The 20,523-nt window shown below is 43.3% G+C and overlaps 2 protein-coding genes across 3 annotated transcripts in view; one reads left to right on the top strand and one right to left on the bottom strand.

Annotated features, from left to right (window-relative positions):
• VOPP1 (VOPP1 WW domain binding protein) overlaps window positions 1-4,605 on the top strand; it is a 62,294-nt gene extending 57,689 nt beyond the window's left edge. Inside the window, exons 4-5 of the mRNA XM_030446339.1 lie at window positions 145-281; window positions 4,158-4,605. Coding sequence (XP_030302199.1) covers window positions 145-281; window positions 4,158-4,339 — 319 coding nt within the window. The 3' untranslated portion in view covers window positions 4,340-4,605. The remainder of the gene's footprint in view (window positions 1-144; window positions 282-4,157) is intronic.
• A 4,855-nt stretch (window positions 4,606-9,460) lies between these two features.
• Window positions 9,461-20,523, bottom strand: part of LANCL2 (LanC like 2) — a 33,086-nt gene continuing 22,023 nt past the window's right edge. Inside the window, exons 7-10 of one of the 2 annotated variants that reach the window (XR_003987205.1) lie at window positions 18,736-18,912; window positions 16,539-16,611; window positions 11,531-13,971; window positions 10,851-11,362 (exon numbers count right to left, since the gene is read on the bottom strand). Coding sequence is in view for 1 of the 2 variants with exons in the window: in XM_030445311.1 (XP_030301171.1) it covers window positions 13,856-13,971; window positions 16,539-16,611; window positions 18,736-18,912 (366 nt within the window). In the remaining variant the exon portion in view is untranslated. Of the gene's footprint in view, window positions 13,972-16,538; window positions 16,612-18,735; window positions 18,913-20,523 lie in introns of both variants that reach the window. The other variant, XM_030445311.1, reaches the window with a different exon arrangement.

The raw sequence follows: 20,523 nt of genomic DNA, 5'->3' as shown, positions 1-20,523 counted from the left end.
TCAGGAGACAGCCTTTTTAAGAAACCTTAATAAAAGTTGTAGGCTGGTTGCTAGATGAGGCTCATGTTTCTCTCAGTGAACAATCTGGCGCTGAGAGCTGCCTGAATACAGGTGGGTTCTGACTTCCCTCTTCTCTTTGCCTAGGTTCCTTTTGATGATGGGAGTTTTGTTCTGTTGTGGAGCTGGTTTCTTTATCCGAAGGCGCATGTATCCCCCTCCACTAGTAGAAGAACCTACTTTTAACGTGTCTTATACCAGACAACCAGTCAACACTGCATCAGGTCAGACTGCTTATTGAACAAGTTTCACTTATTTCTTATGCCAAGGCATTTGAAAAGGGTGGGTTCGGGGCTTTTATTTGTTTGGCTTTTGGAAACTGTGGGACGTGGACAAGGGATTGCACTGCACTAAACCGTGCAGCCACCCTCTGTGATGACTGTTCTGCCTTTCAAACAGCAAACTTCAGCTGCTGTGTACAGGAGTGGGTTTGAAGTGAAGGATGACAGGACTATCAGTGCCCTTCTGTTGTGGTTACTTATACCTATACAGCTGTGTGTCTGAGCATGGAAGAAAAACAGCAAGTTTGAACTTTACTGAATAGACAAAATGGTATGTATACAAAATGAAGTGACACAAAGGAAGATTTTTAAATACAGAGGTGAAGGAAGGTCTGACATTTTTCTTCAGTGATCTGGCTGTCATGCACTTCTTTTTAATTTGTCTTCCATGTTCTGTGCTACAGTATTCTGCAGCAGAGTGGTCCCTCTCCTCTTGTTAGTCTGATTGCTGTTTCTCTGGTCAGTAACGGCTGTGAGCATCAGGAGGATCTGTCTTGTGATAACTTCTCTGGCCATAGTGTTTTCTAAGTTTGTTAATTTTTCCCCTCTGTCCATTAATCCCATTTGGGAGATTCCTGCAAAAAAAAGACTCACTTTTAAGTAAAAGATGTTTGTGCCTTATGTGAGGGCATTTTTAATCCAGCCATCTAGAAGACCTTCTACAGTGCTGAAATTTTATCTCAGTGCACTATTTGGTGCTTGCTTTCTCCTTGCCTCAGCATGGCCAAACTGAGACATTTTTAACCACTCTTCAGATTGCATAAGCCAGTGCAGAGGCAGGCATGCTTGATACACTGACACTCTTCCTCCCAGGCTATCATTTTATTGTATGTTGTATTAGAGAGAGCTGAAGCCAGAGGACAATGATCTTTTTTGACAACATATTTTGGAACTGTTGATTTGTTGTTTGTTTTTTTTTCCATATCCACTTGGAAGTGGAGATACAACTGAGTATTTTATAATGAAAAGAAGTGAAAAACTGGCGCCTCAAACATCTTTATCAAAAATCATCTTCTAAACCATTACAGTTTGGTGCAATACTGTGGCTGCATTAAGACAGCTTCCTTAGAAAAGTGTCTGAACCCCCTTTTATGTTGCTGTGACTACAAATATTGTGGAGAGGTGCAGCAGTGGGACTCTCCCCACTGTCCTGCTCATTATTGCACACTCATGTGGCTCATGCAGACTGTGGAAATGCCCTTTTTGCTTACTTAAACATGTACTCCTAGGCATGCATTTCCCCCCTCTCACACATCTAAATGGATAAAAAGATGCTACAGACACAAACTGGCACTTTATCCACTCTCTTTTTGTTTAAATCCTAAGAGGTTTTCTTAGGGCTTCCATTCTGCATCTGTTTTTGTGCTTGTGTGAGCAAGCATTTCCAGAGAGAGTATTTATTTTTCAACAGTGGAAGGTTGGGAGGGAGCCAGGGCAACTAAACTAATATTTTTAAGCCTGAAAAGTGACCTCAAGATTATGTGAACAGGGCATGCCTTTGGCTGGACTGGTAAATACCAGTTTTAATTTTAGAGCACGTTTTTATTTTTTCATGACATTTAATTGAACCCAAGTTATGGTAGATAGAAAATAAGCACAATCCCTTTGATGACCCATTTATACCACCTGTTTCCAGACTGTTATTACTGGAACATAAAAGCTTTGGGCTCTGAGCTAACTCCACCAAATTTTTTTTTCCCTATTCTTCTGGGAATATTCAACAGCAAAAGCTATGGGAATTAGTAGTCAACCAAATTCTCACTTTCTGCTGGCTCCTTCTCTTCCAGACCTGATAGCAGTTGATTCACAGACCTGATTCACAGTTGAGCAGCAGCTCCTTGCCCATCCTTCTTCCCTTCAGTAACAGCAGCACCTTCTGCATCCCAGTAGCAGCCTGGAAGCAGGAGTGCTTTTTCTATGAGTCTAACTGGGAAAATGGATTGAACGCCCCACCTACAAACAGCATTTTGCAGACCTGGTGATACCTTTCACTTCAGCCCTGACCTACATAGCCCCAAAATGGCAGTTCAGGTGCTATAAAAAGTTGGGTCCCTTCATAGACATTTAACAAACACTTACTGAGATCCTCCCACAAGGAAGTTGATATTCAGATGTTGTTTTCTGTTGGGTTTAATGAACTGAAAAAGTATCTCCAAATATTGGTGCCCACATTTGCCCCACCCCGTCTGCCCCAATACAATAGTAATATATGGAAGTTTTAATGAAAACAGGTATTTTCCTAGAGAGCAAACTGCAGTAAGCTGCCTCGCCCTCTCCCAGTTCCTCACGTGGATGGAAACTGCAGAAATGCAGAGCTGGGCAGGATTTAAGTTTGAAACAAAAAAGCTTTGGAGATGTGCTGCAGAAAAGGTTATCAGCCAGAATTTTGGAGGGCTAGGATTTGGCTCCTCTTCCCAGCTTGTCTCTCCCCCAGCTGCGTGCTGATGCTATACATGGAAGCAGACACAGGGCTTCTTGTTGCCACAGCAAAGGAGGAGAGGCTGCAGAGCAGCCCTCTTTCCCCAGACAGGCAAAAGGAAAAATTACTGTGGTGGTGTGTTAAAAATTATTGTGTTAAGAAGGAAATAGCTTCATTCCTGATCTGCTTTGTCCTCCTTTGCCTCCAAGCATCCCAGCAAAGCTCCCCAGGCTCCAGGATAGTTTGCATCCCTATGCCTTATGGCTCCACCCACCTGATTGAATTTTGTAAGGACATGTTTTATGGGTTCAGCATGCAGCTCCTTCATGAGTGCTTTAAGTATTGAAGGATGTTTCAAGCTCCAAAAAGCCTGTAGTCTTTCTGTGGCAAAACAGAGTCCTAGCCTCTCTAAGGCATGGAAAGCAATGACGGAGGGGAAAATCCCTTAGAATCTGTGTCACTATAGGAAAAACAGACTAGCACCTAAAGAAGAAAACCTATTCCTCAGCCAGGATTTTTGTTTTCCAGTTTAGTTTTAAGTAGACAGAGAACAAGAGAAGAAAACTAATTTATATCTTGAGATAGAGACAGTCTGTGACTTTAACTGCTGGAATTGCATTAAGCTGTCTTCTACCCCTGGCTGTGATATCTGAGGAGGGTTACAGGCTACCTTTGTTATTCATCATGGCAGCAGTCTCTGTTACCCCTCATGTATCAAGTGTAAGGAATTTTGCAATTGATTGTAGTTTCCTTTTCTTGTCCCTGCAGGCTCCTACATAATTTCCTGAACCTAACCTGTGCAAAGCAATCTTGTCCCATTGTGTTTGTCATTCATAATTGGCTTCAACTTGGGTTTTTGCTTGGTTCATGCTTACTATTAAGCCATATCATGCCTAAAAGGGAAATTATCTTTTTGAGATGCCCTCTGGTTTACAGATCCAGTTCACCACAAAATAGTCTGTGGTGACTTTGGTGTCACTGTGGTGACACTGACTTTTGCAAGACCTGAGTCAGGGCTACAGTGGAAACCCCTTTGTCCATTTATTTGAGATCTCTCACCTCTTTTCTCTGCAAACACGACAACTTTCCTCTTTGGGATATTGAGCAGGGCTCACTGTTTTTCCTTTCAAATGGTAGTCACCTGGGGTGTTGGTGCCCTTTGTTTCACTACATGATTTCAATTGCATGCAAAACTGAAACTTTCTGATGGAGTCTCAAGAAGCAAGTATGATCCTGCAAGCCTGTGTTTTGTCTGGAATGGGAGAAAGGTGGCTCTGTGACTTTGTTCTGAGGAACACTTTGAAAAAACTTGTCCAAGCATGCTGAGCACAGGCCCTGAAAAATCACAACCCAATGCCCCTGCTGCTGTTGATACCTTCTCTCCTTTTCCTTTCTTTCAGGGTCACAACAGCCTGGAGTGCCGTATTACACAGATCCAGGTGGACCTGTGATGAATCCCATGGCTATGGCTTTCCACGTCCAGCCTAATTCCCCACAAGGAAACCCAGTTTACCCACCCCCACCTTCCTACTGCAACACACCACCTCCCCCTTATGAGCAGGTGGTAAAATCCTCCACGTGAGGACTCTGGCTCTCTGACCTGACTCTGTGAGAAGAAGCTGCCATTGCAAAATGACCAAGATGGAGGGCATCTGCCCTTTTGAACATTTGCTAGTTCTCCAAGTTCTCTCTCCCTTTCTTCCTTGCACCTTTCCTCATTAAAGTTACTTGCTAAGGGGTGATTTTAATTTTTTTTTTTAAAGTAGAAGTGGATTTTTTCTTTGTCTTCAAAATGAGAGAAATTGTCTTTGTAACGCTTTTAATGGAAACCTGTATTTAAAACCTATATGTCTTTCTCTTTATTTATTGTTCATTTCAATTGTGGGTTTAATTGCATTGTGGCAAGGCTAACAATAGCAGTTCCTTATGCAATACTAGAGTGATTTGCACTCTCCTAAGACCCCGTAGCATAAGTACTCTCATCTAGTAGAAGAGGCAAGACAATGCTTTTGCTAGAAACGGTGACCATCGTTGTTTTCTTTTAGAATTTTCTTGTGGAGTTTGATTTTGAAGCACAAAAGAAAGGTGCTGTGACTTGAGCACCAGCATTGGCTGAGTCATGGCAGGGGCTTTGCCACGTGCTCTAGAAAAGAGGGAGTCGTTACTTAAGATGCTGCATCTAAAAGCAGGATAGGGACTTGAGTGTGTCTTGGCCAGCACCTGGACTCTGCTGGTGTGATCAGCATCCTGGCTCCCCTTGTTTTGCTGGTAGTGAGATTGTATGAAACAGCCAAAGACCTAAATGTTGGTTGGTAGTGAGAGGGAGGTGTTACAACCTCAGAGCTACTTGTAGCTTGTGCGTCTCAACAGAACAGTGAAATACATAAGTTAAGTTTTCTTCCCTAGATTGTAGAATACATAGGGTAAGAAATGGGAGCGCACTTCCAGGTTTGCTCCCTTTGACACTGATGGGAGCTTTGTCTGGAAAAAAATAGTAGCTTTCACTATGGTCTTACTGCTGCCATGCAGAGTACCAAGCAGAGCAGTCATCTCCAAGTGATGGATCTGTAAAACTGCTCTCCTCCCTACACCAGGCAAATAAATAATTTCTTGTGGCTCATGCTTAAGAGCATTTCCTTGACTTGATATGCAGATGGTCTTAGCTCTACATGCATTTTGCTGTGAGCAGCCCCAGGATTCCCAATTCACCATGTCATGGTTGTGGCTGACTCTTGGAGTGACCACAAGTAAACACCTTCAAGTAAACAGAGAGCCCCTTTCCCTGTGAGGGCTCTCAGGCCTGTCAGTGTCTAGCAAAAAGGTGACGCTCCTCAGAGATGTAACTACATGCTAAGGGAACCTCCTCCCTTCCTGCATATTCACTGCCATGCCACTAAGGAGTGACAAAAAGAAGATGCCATCACTTTATAGTGCAGATGGCCCTGCAGAGACAGCAGAGCCGAGAGTTAGGCATTCAATACAGTATTTTGAGTGGCTTCTTACTCACTGCCAGTACACCAGCTGCTCTCCTGTCACTCCAGCCAGGACACACAGGTCACCTTGAGGTGGTTTGGAGTCACCTGATGTGTGTTGCACAGGGAGCAAAAGCTTTGTTGTGCTGTTAACGCATGCGAGTGTCTTGTGAGGAGTCATTCCTAGGCAGCGAGCTGGATTCCCTAACTGGCAGAAAAGAGTGTCTCTTGTCTGTAAGGGTCACTGTTTCTAAAAGCTGCTGGTGGAATTGGTCATCTGGAACAAAGTGAGCTTTTGAGGAGCTCGTTACCACAGACCTGACCTGGTGAAACTAACTAAGGCTTTCCCTTACTGTGCATCATAATAAGGGACAAAGCAAAACACTTGTTTATGCAGTGTAGGCTCAGTGGACACTTAAGATAAAGAAAAGTACATTTTATATATGATTACTAGGTCCCTCTGGCTGCACACCACAACTGTTTATATTTTCTAAATTCGTGTGCACTTGAAGTTTAAAGCTGTGCATGTCACAGAATATATTTGTGTATACAGGACATAATTTTGTAAAAGCAAATTCAACCTTTCTTTTTTCTGTCAATGGAAATGGCAGCAGACCTCATGTTAGTCCATAGATGTTGTCACGTCCTTTTATATTACAAAATATATCTACAAGAGCTGGTGTTTTCCTGACCACATGAAATAGAGGCCTTTTATAGTGCATTCTTATGCTGTATATTGATATTCAACTTCTGCTGAAGTTTTTCTTAAGTCTGTCTGGTTTATTTGCGAGTGTTGGTGGATGACACTACCTCTTGCAACACACAAACTCCTCTCCTCGGTCTTCTCTTGAAGACACACCACCTGTGTGTGCACCCATATGAATTACTTGTGAGCTGTATACTTGCCTTTCCTCTCATTACCTTACTTTTGGAAGTTTTTAGGTTGTTTTTTTTTTTCCTTTTTGGGGGGTTTTGTGTGTTTTTTTTTAAAAAAAAAAAAAAAAATAGAAAAAGTGAGGAGAAAGAAGGTAGAATCCCTGTCAGTTTTTGTGGGGTGATATTAATAATACAAAGTTGATAGGAGTGTACATTGCATGTTTTGCAAGGTTGGTGGGTTGTTGGATGGATGGACAGAAGTAGGTCTTTCTACAGTCTTGAAGGCCTCTGTTGCTCATGAAACTTGTGCAGGCTTTCTTTTGTAATGCAGTTCATTAAAGTAAGATTGGCTGTTGCTGTACCTCTAGCTCTCTTCATTGCTTTTTTTTCCTGAGCTGTGTGTTTGAAGTTCTTTGCATTACCCAGTAGAGTTAGGAGTGTGATCTCTTCTGTGCAGAGAAGGCAGGGCTAATGCCACTCAGAGACTTGTTCTTGGCAGCACTTTAGCAAGCCAGATGTGAAACACAGGCTATAGTTGCACCTACTGGAAAGGACAGTGCTGCTTCCCAGCAGCAGGCATGGAAGTAAGGTGTGCAGTCCCACGGGTGAATGAAACATCATCTTCCAACAGAATTTTTCTTGTCAGAAGAGATGTCGTAGGATCTGCCAGCTTCTGCAGCTTCACTTGTGAACTTCTCCATGGTGTGTTGCTGCTTTATCTACTGGGGTTCCCACATCAGATTCTCTGGGTGTTGCTACTGTGTCCTCTCTAACCCAGCAGAGATTTTGGTGCCTCACTCTCAAGGCAGGGCAGTGTTTTAACTGCTAAATAAGGTTGGTGCTGGTGGCTGGAAGCCTTGGGGTTGTGTGGGGCACCCCTCTGCCCCTTGCTGGGGCCACTGGAGTAGGGTACAAGGCTGACTCCTTCCCTGACTTTGAGATCTCAACATCTACATCAGGAAGCTAATATAACAGTGGAGATCAGTCTCCTGGTTCTTGTAAAGGAGTTTGATCTGGGGTGTTTAAATGTTTCAGCAGGGCTTAGGCAGCATGGAAATGCTCAAGCTGAACCACTGAGCTTGTTGGGGAAGCCAGGAACAAATGATGATCCCTCGAGGTCGTACAGGAGGCAGTGACTGGGAGGAGGGTGCCCAGGTGGGTAAGAAAACTTCTGTCTCTGCTGCTTTGACCCCTGGCATAAAGGGGAATGAGAAGGGGAGGCAGTCTGCAATTACACTGCTTTGAGAGAAAAAGCACTAGCAGGGACTCTTGGTACTCCCTCCCTCTCTGGTGTGGCCAGGCCTTTCTACATCCAAGGCTTGTGCAGCAAGTCCTGGTTGCACTCTGGGGTGGGAACCTGTTCTGTGTGTGGCTGGGCTGCTGGTGTTCAGGCAGAAGTTTTGCTGTCAGTCCTGTGCCCATGGAGAAGAGCAAAGGCTACGGATGACTGGATGTGCTCTGCCCTCTTTCCTCCTTAGGGGTCATGCAGGGAAAGAATGAGCAGAGGTCTTTGTAGGTTTGTAAGGACCCCGTGATCGTTGTGTGGAGATTGTGCCTCTGGGCAAGCAGTCATCAGATTTCTCTCTGAAGGGCATTGGTGGTACTGAAGGGCTTTGAAGGTGGTATTCCTGAGACACCAGCTCTCAACAGGTAGTCAGCCATCTCACACAGGAAACCTTTCTGACCTCAGGCATATTCAGAGGCACAGACCTGGTCACATCCCAACTCCATGCTGGTGAGACTGAGAGGCCTCTTTTGCTTCCCATCTTGCCAGCTGGCAAGGGTTTCTCACCTGTAGGTAGCCACATGTGACCAACACCCCATCCTAGCCTCATCTCCCACCAGCCTTGTGTCTCCCACACATCCTGGAGTGGATTGAAGGCAGAGCTTACCCTTCAGCCACGTGTGACACAGCTCTAACTTCCTCAGCTCACACTGAAGGACAGCTGGTTGTTGCCAGAGCATTTCTAGGGCTCAGAACATTAATTTTTTTTCTTCCTCCAGAAAAAAAGTTTTCTTCCCATAAAGCACCTTCCCTCCAACATGCTTGCTGCCTTACATACTATTGAGGGAAGGCTCTGTACTAATGGGTCAGCTGAGCTCATTGCTGTTGAAGGGGTCATAAGGTTTTGATGCTGCTGCTGCTGCTTTATTCTTCCAGCAGATACACAGCCCCAGAACTCGCTGTCAGGACCGAGGCAGCTGAAACACCTCTGTTAAGGGGGGTTAAGGACGCCCATCAGGGCAGCCTTCTTTGGGCAGAAGAGGCTAAAGCAGCACCAACTTATTTATGGATTTTTATTCTTGATTCTCCCCTCCACCTCATTCTCTCTGGTGCATCTGGGTAGCCAGGAGAGGGGCAAAGGTTGCAGCAGCATCCTGCAGTGCCTGTCCTGCCTCTCTGTAATTAGCAGGCTGACTCATCAGTTGTGCTGTAAATAGGACCCAGCTTGACAATGGAGGTACCAACCCTCCCATTGCTATTGGGGGCTGCCAGGCAGCTGCGTCTCTGTTTCATTATCACTTGGGGAAAAGATAATGTAGTGACAAGATTTCTCCCCCTCTCCTCCCCACCCCTGGGTTTGTGGGTGGGTTTTTCTTTTTCCTTTTCTTTAGAGCCCCAAGACAGCTTACACTGCAGTGAAAAACAACAGCTGAGAACTGCATTTTCCAAGAGGATCTTCAGCCTATGTGAAGCAGCAAAGGAGATACTGCTCTTAAAGCAAACAATCCCAAAACCCTCAGGTGGATTGTTTTATATATATAGAGAGAGAGATACACCCAAGAAGTGCTTTGCCATACAGATCAGCCAGCAGATAAAACAGCTTGTGAAACATCAAAATAAAATGTAAGGCTTTGATATTTTATTGTATTTATTTTTCTGGTCTAATTAATGCATCACTGCTAAGTCAGTGGGTGAGAAAGATGGGCCAGGATGTCTTTGCAGCACTTCCTCTGATCCTCTGTCCCTGGGAAGTTGTGCTGCTTTCTGGGATTTCAGTTGTTTGTACTCTGGGACAAGGAAACTGCTACAAGGAAACCTCCAGCATAAGCTATTTATACAAAGCAACTGCTAGAGAACAAGGCTATTAAAAAGAAGAGGTTCAGCTGTTAGCCACCACCCCCAGCTGCCATTTGCCTCAAGGTGAAAAGGACAGCAGAGAAAGCAGAACAGTGACAAGCAGACCTTCAGCCTCAGCTCCTTATTTGCACAGGTGTAATTTTGGCTTTATGTAAAGAAAGAAGTCACAAGACAGGTGTATGTAGCTCTACCTATGTCTCCCTCTGTATTTTAATCCTGCTCCGTAACCCTAAGATATCTAATAGCTACAGCTGGATTTACAGCAGCCCATTTGCAGATGTCAAGGAGAATCAGTGGCTAAGGATAGGTCACTGCTGCTCCCTGCATGCAGAACAGCTGCTCTGCCATGCAGAACCTGGCTTCTTGCACCTGTGAGTCAACATAAATCCAAAGAAAAAATGGGGGAAAGTATACAATTTAACCAGGAAAAAGACTGCTGCATCAAAACACCCTGATGGGACAGAAACTGCTGCCTGGCTGTTACCTGAAACACAGCACATGTGCTTCCTCCCACCTCCCTCCTCTTTTTAATGAGAACTCTTGTGCTAGAAAAGCTTTAACACATTTGTCTAGATACAGCTAAATTTGTACAGATGATCTTCAGGTCCTAGAGATAATGCTGTTAATTAAAAAAAAACAAATATAAAAAAGCAGGAGCTGCTCTCAGTGGCAGAGAGCAGCACATGGGGCTTTGTAAAAGAGAAATACCACCCCTTGCTTGCAACATACTTGAAGTTTCCTTCTGTTAAAGCCTAGCTAAGGGAAAAACATCAAGCTCTCTAAAAGCTGGAAAGCAGATGGTAGGCAGCTGGACAGAGAGATTTTTGTACGTGTGTTCTTAAAAACCAGCTTGTAGTGAGTCAGGCTTTAGCTGCACTGTTCAACAGGACATATGTGACCAGAAAGGAGATCAACACTTTGAACTAAGCAATGCACACTAAAAATCACACTGGAGCAGCAGCAGTAAAGGGGCCTGAAATGCTAGCAAAAGATGAAGGCTAAAAACCAAGCCACTTGTCTGCTTTCTGGCACGTGTTTTACTCTGCAAGACTACAGATCAGGAGTCAGCTGTCAGTGGGACAGGTATCAGAGGGAAAGATGGCATATACAAGGGAAGGGAAGGAAGAAATAAAAAAAAGAAAAAAAAAAAAGAATCACACAAATGACCACCACATAGCTTGATCTTTACTAATAAAGCCAAAGAACAAAACATCAGCATTTTTTTCCTCTTATTCTGCCCAAAGAGTATGTCCATTTTAAACACATTTTGCAACAGATGGACTATAACACACAAACAAAGCAAACCAGGGAATAGTAAGACATTTTCCACGGTTTAGTTTGGTATGATTTCTGAGAACAATGCCTTGATGAACTATGTTTTTTCACCTCCACACAATAATCTTTCTTAATGGACCACCTAGATATTACAATACTGTGATGAACAGAAAGGAGGAGCCAAAAGGAAAGTCACATCAGGAGAGGGGGCTGATGCACTGTTAGATATCTGATTCCTGACTTGATACATTACATTTCCAGCCCTGCACTATTCCAGGAGGATTATGTGGAGAGACACAGTGCCAGGCCCCATCCCATCAGAGGGCTGGCTACAGTACAGAAGGAGCTGGTAGCTGACTTGCTTACTATTTCCACAGGTGTACTCAAGCATGTCAGAGATCTGCTCAGTATTAAGCTATTCTAAGTGTGCATATACCTATGTATTTTGTTAAACCTGTAAGTTTTAATGCCCTTTGGGCTCCAGCCAGCAAAAATCATCTCCCACAAGAGCCATGGCAAGCTCAGAAGCCAAGAAGAATTATATGTATCTATCACTGACTGAAAATACCTGCCTGTCAACTCTGTAAGTTAAGTGGTCAGCACAACACAGGAAGGGCTGTGGCATCTGTGCTGTTTGCAGGCAGTTCCTGCAGACCTGGCAAGCCTCCTCCCTGGTTCTGCACTCACAGAAGAGGGGAAGGAATAAAGTGGGAGTGATGTGAAACAAGATCAGGGATGCCATCTCCCTTCTGTGCTAGGGTTTGTGTGAAAGTTGACCCTGGGCAAGTTTCCTCCCTGGCTTATCTATGGGCAGTATCAGTGATCCACAGGCTGCAAACAGAAATAACAGACCTTAGCATGCTTGACAGGAGGAACATCTCATTGGAGACGTCCCTCTGCTGGTACACTGTGCAGTGCCTCCTGAAATCAGCTCCTGACAATTCCTCACTGTTCCCTCTGCCTTCTGCCCCTTTGCTTTGCTTCACCACAGCTGCTTCTCATGCAGCTTCCCTCATTTCCACTGCCCTTCTGCATTTCCCCTGGCCCTGGCTGCAGTGATACAGCTGGGTTTGGTGCCCCATTACCTCATCTTCTGCCCTTTGCCAGAGGGGTGGAAAAGTCTCTCCCACTGCTCCCACATCTTACTCCTACCTGACAAGCCAGCAGAGAAGCTACACTGTGACATTAAGTTGTCCCTGCACTGGCACTGCTGCCCTTGCCCTGGAGAACTGATTGTGGAGATTATCATCCCAATGGATTTGGCAACAGATATGATAAAGTTCAAAGTCACCTGCTACTGTTCAGAGATTTATGCAGGAGAAACATTCATCTCCAAGTGCTCAGCAGATGGTCCACAGGTCACATATATCCCGATGCACTTCTGAAAGGTTAAAGTATCTGCCATCTGTCACACTGTCAGCCAACAAAAGATACCAATTAAAATAAGCACCTGGAATGACAGAGCCCAGGGAGACCTGAGGGAAGGATGACAGCAGAGCTTGAGCAAGTCAGAGTGCACTGCACTTATCTGTCCCAAGCAGTAAGCACATGTACTATCTGGAAAACATAAGCCTGCTGTAAGTGTGCTTACAGTACACCCCACTGCTCTTCTCAAACCAAAAGCCTGATACTCAAGAGCATCTGAAGGCAGGTCTAGTATTTCACAACCCCACCACACTACCATGGGAAGCAAAGCACTAGCAGCACAGTTAAAACTAAGGGCAAAGGGCTTTTTTGTTTTGGATTTTAAGATGAAATCAACTTCAGGTACTCTACTTATGGTTTTATATTGCTCACCAATCTTCTGCAGCCTCCACAAGCAGCTGATATTTATTGCTCCTATCACACCACACGGGCTAAATGCAGCGGGGCTGGGAGGGGGAGGGAAGGGCAGAAAAAAAAAATAAAAAATCACTGTTTTGGTTTGGAAGCTACAGCCATCCCAAATTACAAGCATGAAAACCTGCCCTGATGCCCTCCCTTACTCAATAGCACAGTAGATGCTGCAGGACAGGTTTATTACAAATTCACATACAGGAGAGAAGCACAGTTATGCTATCTCTGCTCTGCTCCTGGGAGCAGCAGGAGCAGTGAGTATGAGTGACTTCAGCTTGTTAAACTCATGCCATGGGATGGGGCTTTACAGAGGTGGGGATGAGCATCTCCTCCCTCCTGCTAGTGCCTAACAATCTAACCAGGTACAAGTGTCAAAGGGGGCCTCTCCTTCAGACTTTCAGAAAAATTTCCCACAGCAGCAGAAAAAGCAAGTCAGCTCCCTTCCAATGTGCTACACTTCTGAAAAACTGAGGTGGCCTCATACCTCTTCACCACAAAAGGCTCGTTTCCATCATCTCGGCTTCGAGGGACTGGGGAGAAAAACGCAGAAAAAACACGAACACAGAAACATCTTTCCTCTCTTTTAACAACTACCAGCTCAACAGTGAAGCTGGGCACTGTCCTGCAGCAAGCTCTCTGGCATAAGGTGTGACTCTCCGAGTAACCACGCTGTGGAAAGCGACACAACTGCTGCTGCTGGGCTCATGCGAGGGCAGAGCAGAGAGATTCGCACAGAGACCGGCGCTTGGCTAACAACACAAGGCTCAGCTCAACAGACAACACCAAAAAACATGCAGAGCATGTCAAAGACCTGAAGAAGACAAACACAACAGAAAAGAGAAAGTTCAAAACTTGACTTCTCTTGTCGTACATCTGAAGGCGTCACTTTAACAGAACTTAGATGTGGCTTCTCCCGTTCATGCTCTAATGACTTCATGGTCCTCTGGGTGAGAAAAGGGGTTTATCCATCCATTGGTTCAGGGTCGAGTTGGTTCTGTATCAGAGGCACTAAACAGTCCCATCTCTTTTGGCATCAGTTTCCATTCAAAATGATCTTTTAGCTGTCCTGTTCCACTTTGTTTTCCCTCCTTTGAGGTCCAAGTTCAAATGCCGGAAACTGGGAAGTCTCTGGTACTGAAATATCTGAGAGGAAGTGAATAGCTCCAGCCATGCCTAAAACATAAGAAGAAAGAGTTATCTGGGACTCTTCGACCTCAAAACAGCACAGTTGACAGCAAAGGCAACAGCACCTGCTTGAACACCTCCTCAATAAATCTTTTTTCAAACAGGTATACTTATAGTCTATGGAAAGGCAAATTCAACTGTACTTTGCCCAGAAAAACAAGTTTCACTTGAAAAGTTGAAAGGCAAGAACTAAGATTTCTCTGCTATCATCTTTTCAGATGCACAACCTTGATGCTACTTCAATTAAGAAAAAAAAAAAATGCTGATATGGCTGTCCCTCAGAATTTGAGCAGCTCTTGCTCGTCATTTCACTAGTGAAAAAACAAAAGCAAAACTGAATTATATTTGAGATGTACAGGTTCGTTTGTTTGCTATTCATAAAGAGGTCATCCAGAGCCTGAAGCACTAACTGCAGCATCACCTAATAAAACTCTAAGGGTGACAGGAGACAAAGGTTCTCTGCAGCAGGAGGGCACACAAACACAAGCCCACTTTTATGATCCTATTTTATCAATAGCTAAGCACATACAAAGGAACCTTCCTGAAATACAGCATCTGATACAAATGAAACAATTGAGACAGTGCTGAAAGATGCAACTTCCACTCAAAGTGTACACATACTTGTAGAATTGGGCAACCTCAAGCACAATTTTGGCTACTAAAGACCATCAAAATTAAGACTTTTTTTCCTCTCAAGTTTGAGACTTTCTAGAAATATCTGTAAAAAAAATCACTGACAAAAAAAAAAAACAAACCAACCTAAAGGTTGTACATCAGTATTAAGGCACAAATTACCCTTTATTTAACATTACTTCACACCTCTACAAATTTCAAAGCTCTTATACAAGAGCATCTATGCCTCGTTTTTTTTCCCCTCTATGAGTGCATGCAAGGAGCTCTCAGGAGTAAGAATACTTCTACTTCTCTTCCTTAAACACTAAGACCATAGTTCTGTATTTAGAAGGGATGCAAAACACTACTGCTCTCTCGTGTTCACAGCCTGGATAGGTTTATTTGTGAAGTAATCCTACTCAGTCTGCTGTAATTTCACATCTCCGTGATAGGTGGCACACTAGGCTCATTGTTCAAAAAGTAGCTGTGCAACTTTAAATCCTACTTGGGCCTGTGATTCCTTGCTGCTGTGTTTCTAAAACCTGAGATAAGGAATCAAATATAATCTATAAAGAAAAGAAATGCAGAGGTCAAGGAAAGTATCTAAAAATGTATCTGAACTTACAAAAAAGTCCTAAGAACTCAGCATTTCTATTCAAGTGATTTGGGTTCATATTAAAGCTTTTCATTGCTTTAGTATTGCAGCAGGGAAAGTCTGGTTTTGACATACCAGCAACTTCCTTTCAGCCCCCTTATCTACAGCTGCTCCTCTGCCCAGTCCCTCTGCTACAACATCTGGACAGAACTATTGCCTTCTGTTTGCTTTAAGCAAGTCTGCAGATGACACCAAGCTGAGTGGTGCTGTCAATAAGCCAGAGGGATGAAATGTCATCCAGACGGACCAGGACAACCTGGAGAGGTGGGCTCTCATGAGGTTCAACATGACCAAATGCAGGCTCCTGCACCTGGGCAGGACACATTATCACGACAGGCTTGGGGACAACGTTTTAGAAAACAGCCCTGCAGAAATAACTCGGGGGTGCTGGTGGATGAAAAGCTGGACATGAGCCAACAGTGCCTGCTTGTAGCCCAGAAGGCCAATCTAATCCTGGACTGCATCAAAAGAAGTGTGGCCCAGCAGACTGAAAGAGGTGATTCTGCCACTTTGCTCTGGTAAGACCTCACCCGGAGTACTGTGTCCAGCTCTGTAGCCCTCAATACAAGAAGGACATGGACCTGATGGAGTAGGTCCAGAGGAGGGCTACAAAAATGATCAGGAGGCTGGAAAACCTCTCCCACAAAGACAGGCTGAGACAGCTGGGGTTGTTTAACTTGGAAAAAAGAAGGCTCTAAAGAGACCTAATAGTGACCTTCCAGTACCTGAAGGGGGCTACAGGAGGGCTGGAGATGGACTGTTTATAAGAGCCTGTAAAGGATGAGGAGCAATGGTTTTAAATTAGAGAAAAGTAGATTTAGACTGTATATTAGCGAAAAAAAGAATCTTTACCATGAAGGTGGTGGAAAAATAGGACAGGTTGCCCAGGGAGGTAGTTGAGGCATCATCCCTGGAGAGGTTTGACAACGCTCTGAGCAACCTGATCTAATTGAGGGTCTACCTGCTCACTGCAGGGGGTTTGTACTAGATGACCTTTAGAGGTCCCTTCCACCTCAAATTATTCTATGATTCTATTCTATGATTTCAAGACAAGAAACATCAGCACAGCAAAATTTTATTCAAGAATGACAGTGGCCCTGGCTTTACACTGGAAACCGCTGAAATGTAAACATAAATGAAGTCATGATAGTGAACGATTTTGTCTTCCCCACTCCATCTTCTTTAGAGCAGAGGTGGTGGTAGGGGGTGGGTCTGTTTTTAAAAGCAGAAGGAGGTTTGCCCTTCTTTCCTCTATAATACAATTTCATTTGCAACACCATCACTTTACCTTCAAAGAGAGAATACGGTCGGTCAGGAATACGACATCCATGTGCACCATATTCCAAACACCACTCAGCAAACTGGGGAAACATTACAAAAAAAAAATATTAAGACTCTGAAATGCAAGCTTAAGTATCTACATATCTTTAATATGTTCTATACGTAGAATAGTGAAAGCAAAGACAACACAGAAATCATTGTCCGAGATCAATTTGCCCCACATCAACCATGACAATGCTAAAATTAGGTTTCAGGATCTGTATTTCCACTGCATGAGTTTCAATTTTTAACAACATAATTAGGTGGGCTGTACTTAACTTGTGTTTTCTGTAAATCAACCCCATACACATCAATGAAAAATGCTGCAGGAACAGATATATTCAGTTTCAAGGGCAGAATTTTTCTAATGCTATCGGTTTCTTATCTGTCTTGGTGCTTAATTTATCCACATACTCATGACTTAGCGTTGCTAATTGCCTTTTAGCTTTCTTTCACTTCCATGCACCAGTTTAGAGTATTACTTCTCCAGCTGTGATTACTTGGGTTTATTTATTTGCCTTCCCCAAGCTTTATGAAAAATCATTATAAATACAGTTAGACAATTAAGGTCATCAATATTTTGTTGCAGAAGATGGAGCATCATTAAAGAATTAACAGTATCTTTCCTGTGTTTGATCAACACTGCTGCAGTAGCTACATTAGACCTACATGACTTATGAACTGCAAATGGATCAATTTAATGGCAACCATCTATTCCTCCTTTATGGCTCCCCAGAGCCTACAAGAGGCCACAAGTTCCCCTCTTATTTCCATGCCTGGAAGCAAACCACTGCTTACACAAAATACAGTGAGAAGATTCCAGCAAAGCAAAGAACTAAGGGGTCTCTCTCACCCTTTGTCATTACTGCGAGACTGGGAATTCCATCAGAAATTTAAAAACACACCCCAGGGCACAGAAGCACAACCATAATTAACAAGTTCACAGCTTCAGCACAACTCACGCATCTTATAAGACACACTAATGTTTATTAAACCATATTTAATAAGTAGGATGGGGGAGGGAGGGAGAATTATCTTCTAGCAGGAAGATATCTGCCATGATTTGCTACACAGCCTGAGCATTCTTGCCATCAGCAGTGGTTTCATCACAATGCTGAGCAGCACAGGGGCTGGATGCTCTCTGTTGCCTGGAGCCCAGGATACCACAGCCCCTCCCTCTCTCTACTCACAGACAGGCCAGCTAGGAGTGGCTCAGCCCCCTGGGAGCCTGTCTGATAATTCTGGAAAAAAGTTGTGAGGCCAAAAGTGAGAAGCACAAGCCAGGGGTCTCTGTGAGCCCTGGCATTTCAAGCTTTTCTGGTTCATTTGCATAACAGTTTCATGACTCCTGAGAGTTAACTAGGGATTTCTCATGCTTTGGTAGGATGAGACAAGCATCAACTTTTTAAAGCTCTGCTGATGGAAGATAAACTGACAGTGGAGATGAATACATGAGCTTTACATGCAGCCCATGCTCATCTGAAAACAAGTCATAAATTTCCCATTAAAAATCCCAGTATTTTTAAAAGGGCTTCAGTTTAATAGTTATGAATGTAATCTGACACCCAATATCCATCAATAAAGCTGAAAAAAAAGGAACAAACAAAACCAAACTAATCTTATATAGGAACTAGTAACTAGCACAGTCAGAGTGACAGAAGAACCTGGACAATTCCAGCGGAGAAATTCTGAGTGTATCTTTCTATGCAATTTGTGTTCATGAAAAAAACCTAATTTAATAACTGCAATGCAAAGCTCTAAAAGTCACAAAAAGGCACTAGTTTGAAAACAAATAATTACAAAAGACTGCAACTGTTACCACTTGAGGAGCTGAGAATGACTCAATGGAATAATTAATATGACATAAAATTACTGTTATTGTTCAGGCAGGATGATTTTCAGACTGTTTTATTTTGAATATGTGTTTAGTTCCTCCTGTCTCACACAACATTTGTGAGTATGAAGATGGTGCATGATCTATGTACCCAGAGTTGCCCAGTTAAGGTTTGAGTAAAGGGGAGAAAGTGACTTGACAGTGGTGTCCCACTCAGACACACAGCCAGCCAGCCAGCTCCAGTTTTAACACAAAACAATAGATTTCCTCTTGCATAGGCATTAAAAAGCAAAAGGGAACAGGAATTTTTGGGGGATGCCACAGAACTCACCTTACAAGCTCGGTAGAGGTACTTTTTGTCCTGAGTTAGGTTATAGAGAGACAAGAAGGAGTAGCCATTGCCAGCAGTGCCATGACAGATCCCATATCCTTTTCTCAATAAACCTCTCTGCCAGATGACATCACTACACTCCATAGCATCTTTCAAGTACTTATCCTCTTTAAAGGTCTGTGGAATCAAAGTAAAAAACACACATAAATTGAAGCACGAATGAAAACAAAATCAGGAGATGTTTTGCTATTAGAGTAGGGTTTTTTCATATGAAATTCATTGAGTTTTACCAATCCATTCATCACAGACTTCAACCTTTTTTTCTTACTAAGTTGCCTCTCAATTCTCTGCATGAAAAAAGAAAGAGCTTTGAAGTTTTTGTTTCTGAAATCAGGACCTCAAAGGAAAAAAATTTGGCTCTTCAGCCTATATATGTTTGAAGAGTACACGGTCCTTTGCTTCTCCCCCTCACTCCCATACCACTATGTCACTTGATTTGAAATACAGAAACATAATTCTTCCTTCCAAAAAATGCAACATAGAATATTGGCTGTCACATCTGATCCTAAAGGGCTAGGTTCTGGTCTTTCCAAGTAATTCTTGCTGGTTACTCCCCGTCTGCCTCTAATTCCATGTCAAAAACACATGAGAATGTCTCTTTGCATAGCACAAGGCTCTTTTCTCTGTGATAAGTACAGGTAGGAACACTGCTGCCTTGAATAGTATTTGTATTGGAAATACAATACTAGCCAAATACTAGCCAAAAGCACTAGCCAGTTTGGGCAAAGGACCAATTTTGCAAAGTTTATTGCAACTGAAGTCCATTTTGGACACAGAACCAACCATGGGAGCAGAAAACAAATCCAAGTAGTTTAGCTAAACATCACCAGACTTCTGTCTTTATAAGACACTACTTTTTTGCTCCCCTTTGCCTATCACTCTACAGCTCAACAAAACAAAACAAAAAACCCAGTAACTGATGCACTGCTGTAGACCTACCCTTTTAGAGATAGCATGCCCTGCAAATATGCTACTTAATAAGGTAATAGAAGCAATTAACAGGCAAGCTTCTTAAATCCACAAACTTGATAAAAAAGTCCCTTTCTCTGAATAAGGTTTGTTGGCTACTGAGCTGTAGCATTTCCAATGATGGCCTGGCAACCACATTTGATTTCCAGGTCAAACACTGCCATATCTGTTATTGCAAGTCCCCGTGCTTAACATGAAAGGATATCCAGCAAATCATTCTCCAATTTTTCTTATCACTTCTTCAAAAAAGCAGATTATAAAGAGTAAAGGGAAAGCATCATATGCCCCATCATCTTAAGAGAGGCCAGAAAAGAGACTGCTAAACAGAACTTGTCCCATCCCTCTTATCTCCTGCAAAACATTTTGTGCTGGGGAAAGCACTGCACTGGCAAAGAAGGGAGGGGGGGGCTGGAAATGCAATCTGCATTGTTAAGTGAACCTCCTACCACCACCCAAAGAAAAAGAACTGTGACTGCATTCAGCAATGATGCAGGAGAGTCATAATCCACACTGCAGGTAGCAACACCAGTAACTATTCCATAAACCAAGCCTGATTAACATCAGACTACCCAGAGGCCAAGCAAGAAGCAACCAAAGAGGGCTGCCAAGTGCAGAAATCAATGTGCAAAAATCAATTTGCATAAATGTGTAAAGGCATACTTTCAAACATCATGCAAATCAGAAGTGCACAACACAAATAAAGTGATAAGAGCAAACAGCAGGCTTGTGGTAGCTCAGCAGTTACACTTATGCCCTAGA

This window comes from Calypte anna, chromosome 2, assembly GCF_003957555.1.
Source record: "Calypte anna isolate BGI_N300 chromosome 2, bCalAnn1_v1.p, whole genome shotgun sequence".
NCBI classification, from domain to species: domain Eukaryota; kingdom Metazoa; phylum Chordata; class Aves; order Apodiformes; family Trochilidae; genus Calypte; species Calypte anna.
The sequence above is the reverse complement of the archived record's forward strand: the minus strand, read 5'-3'. Positions and strand labels throughout refer to the sequence as shown.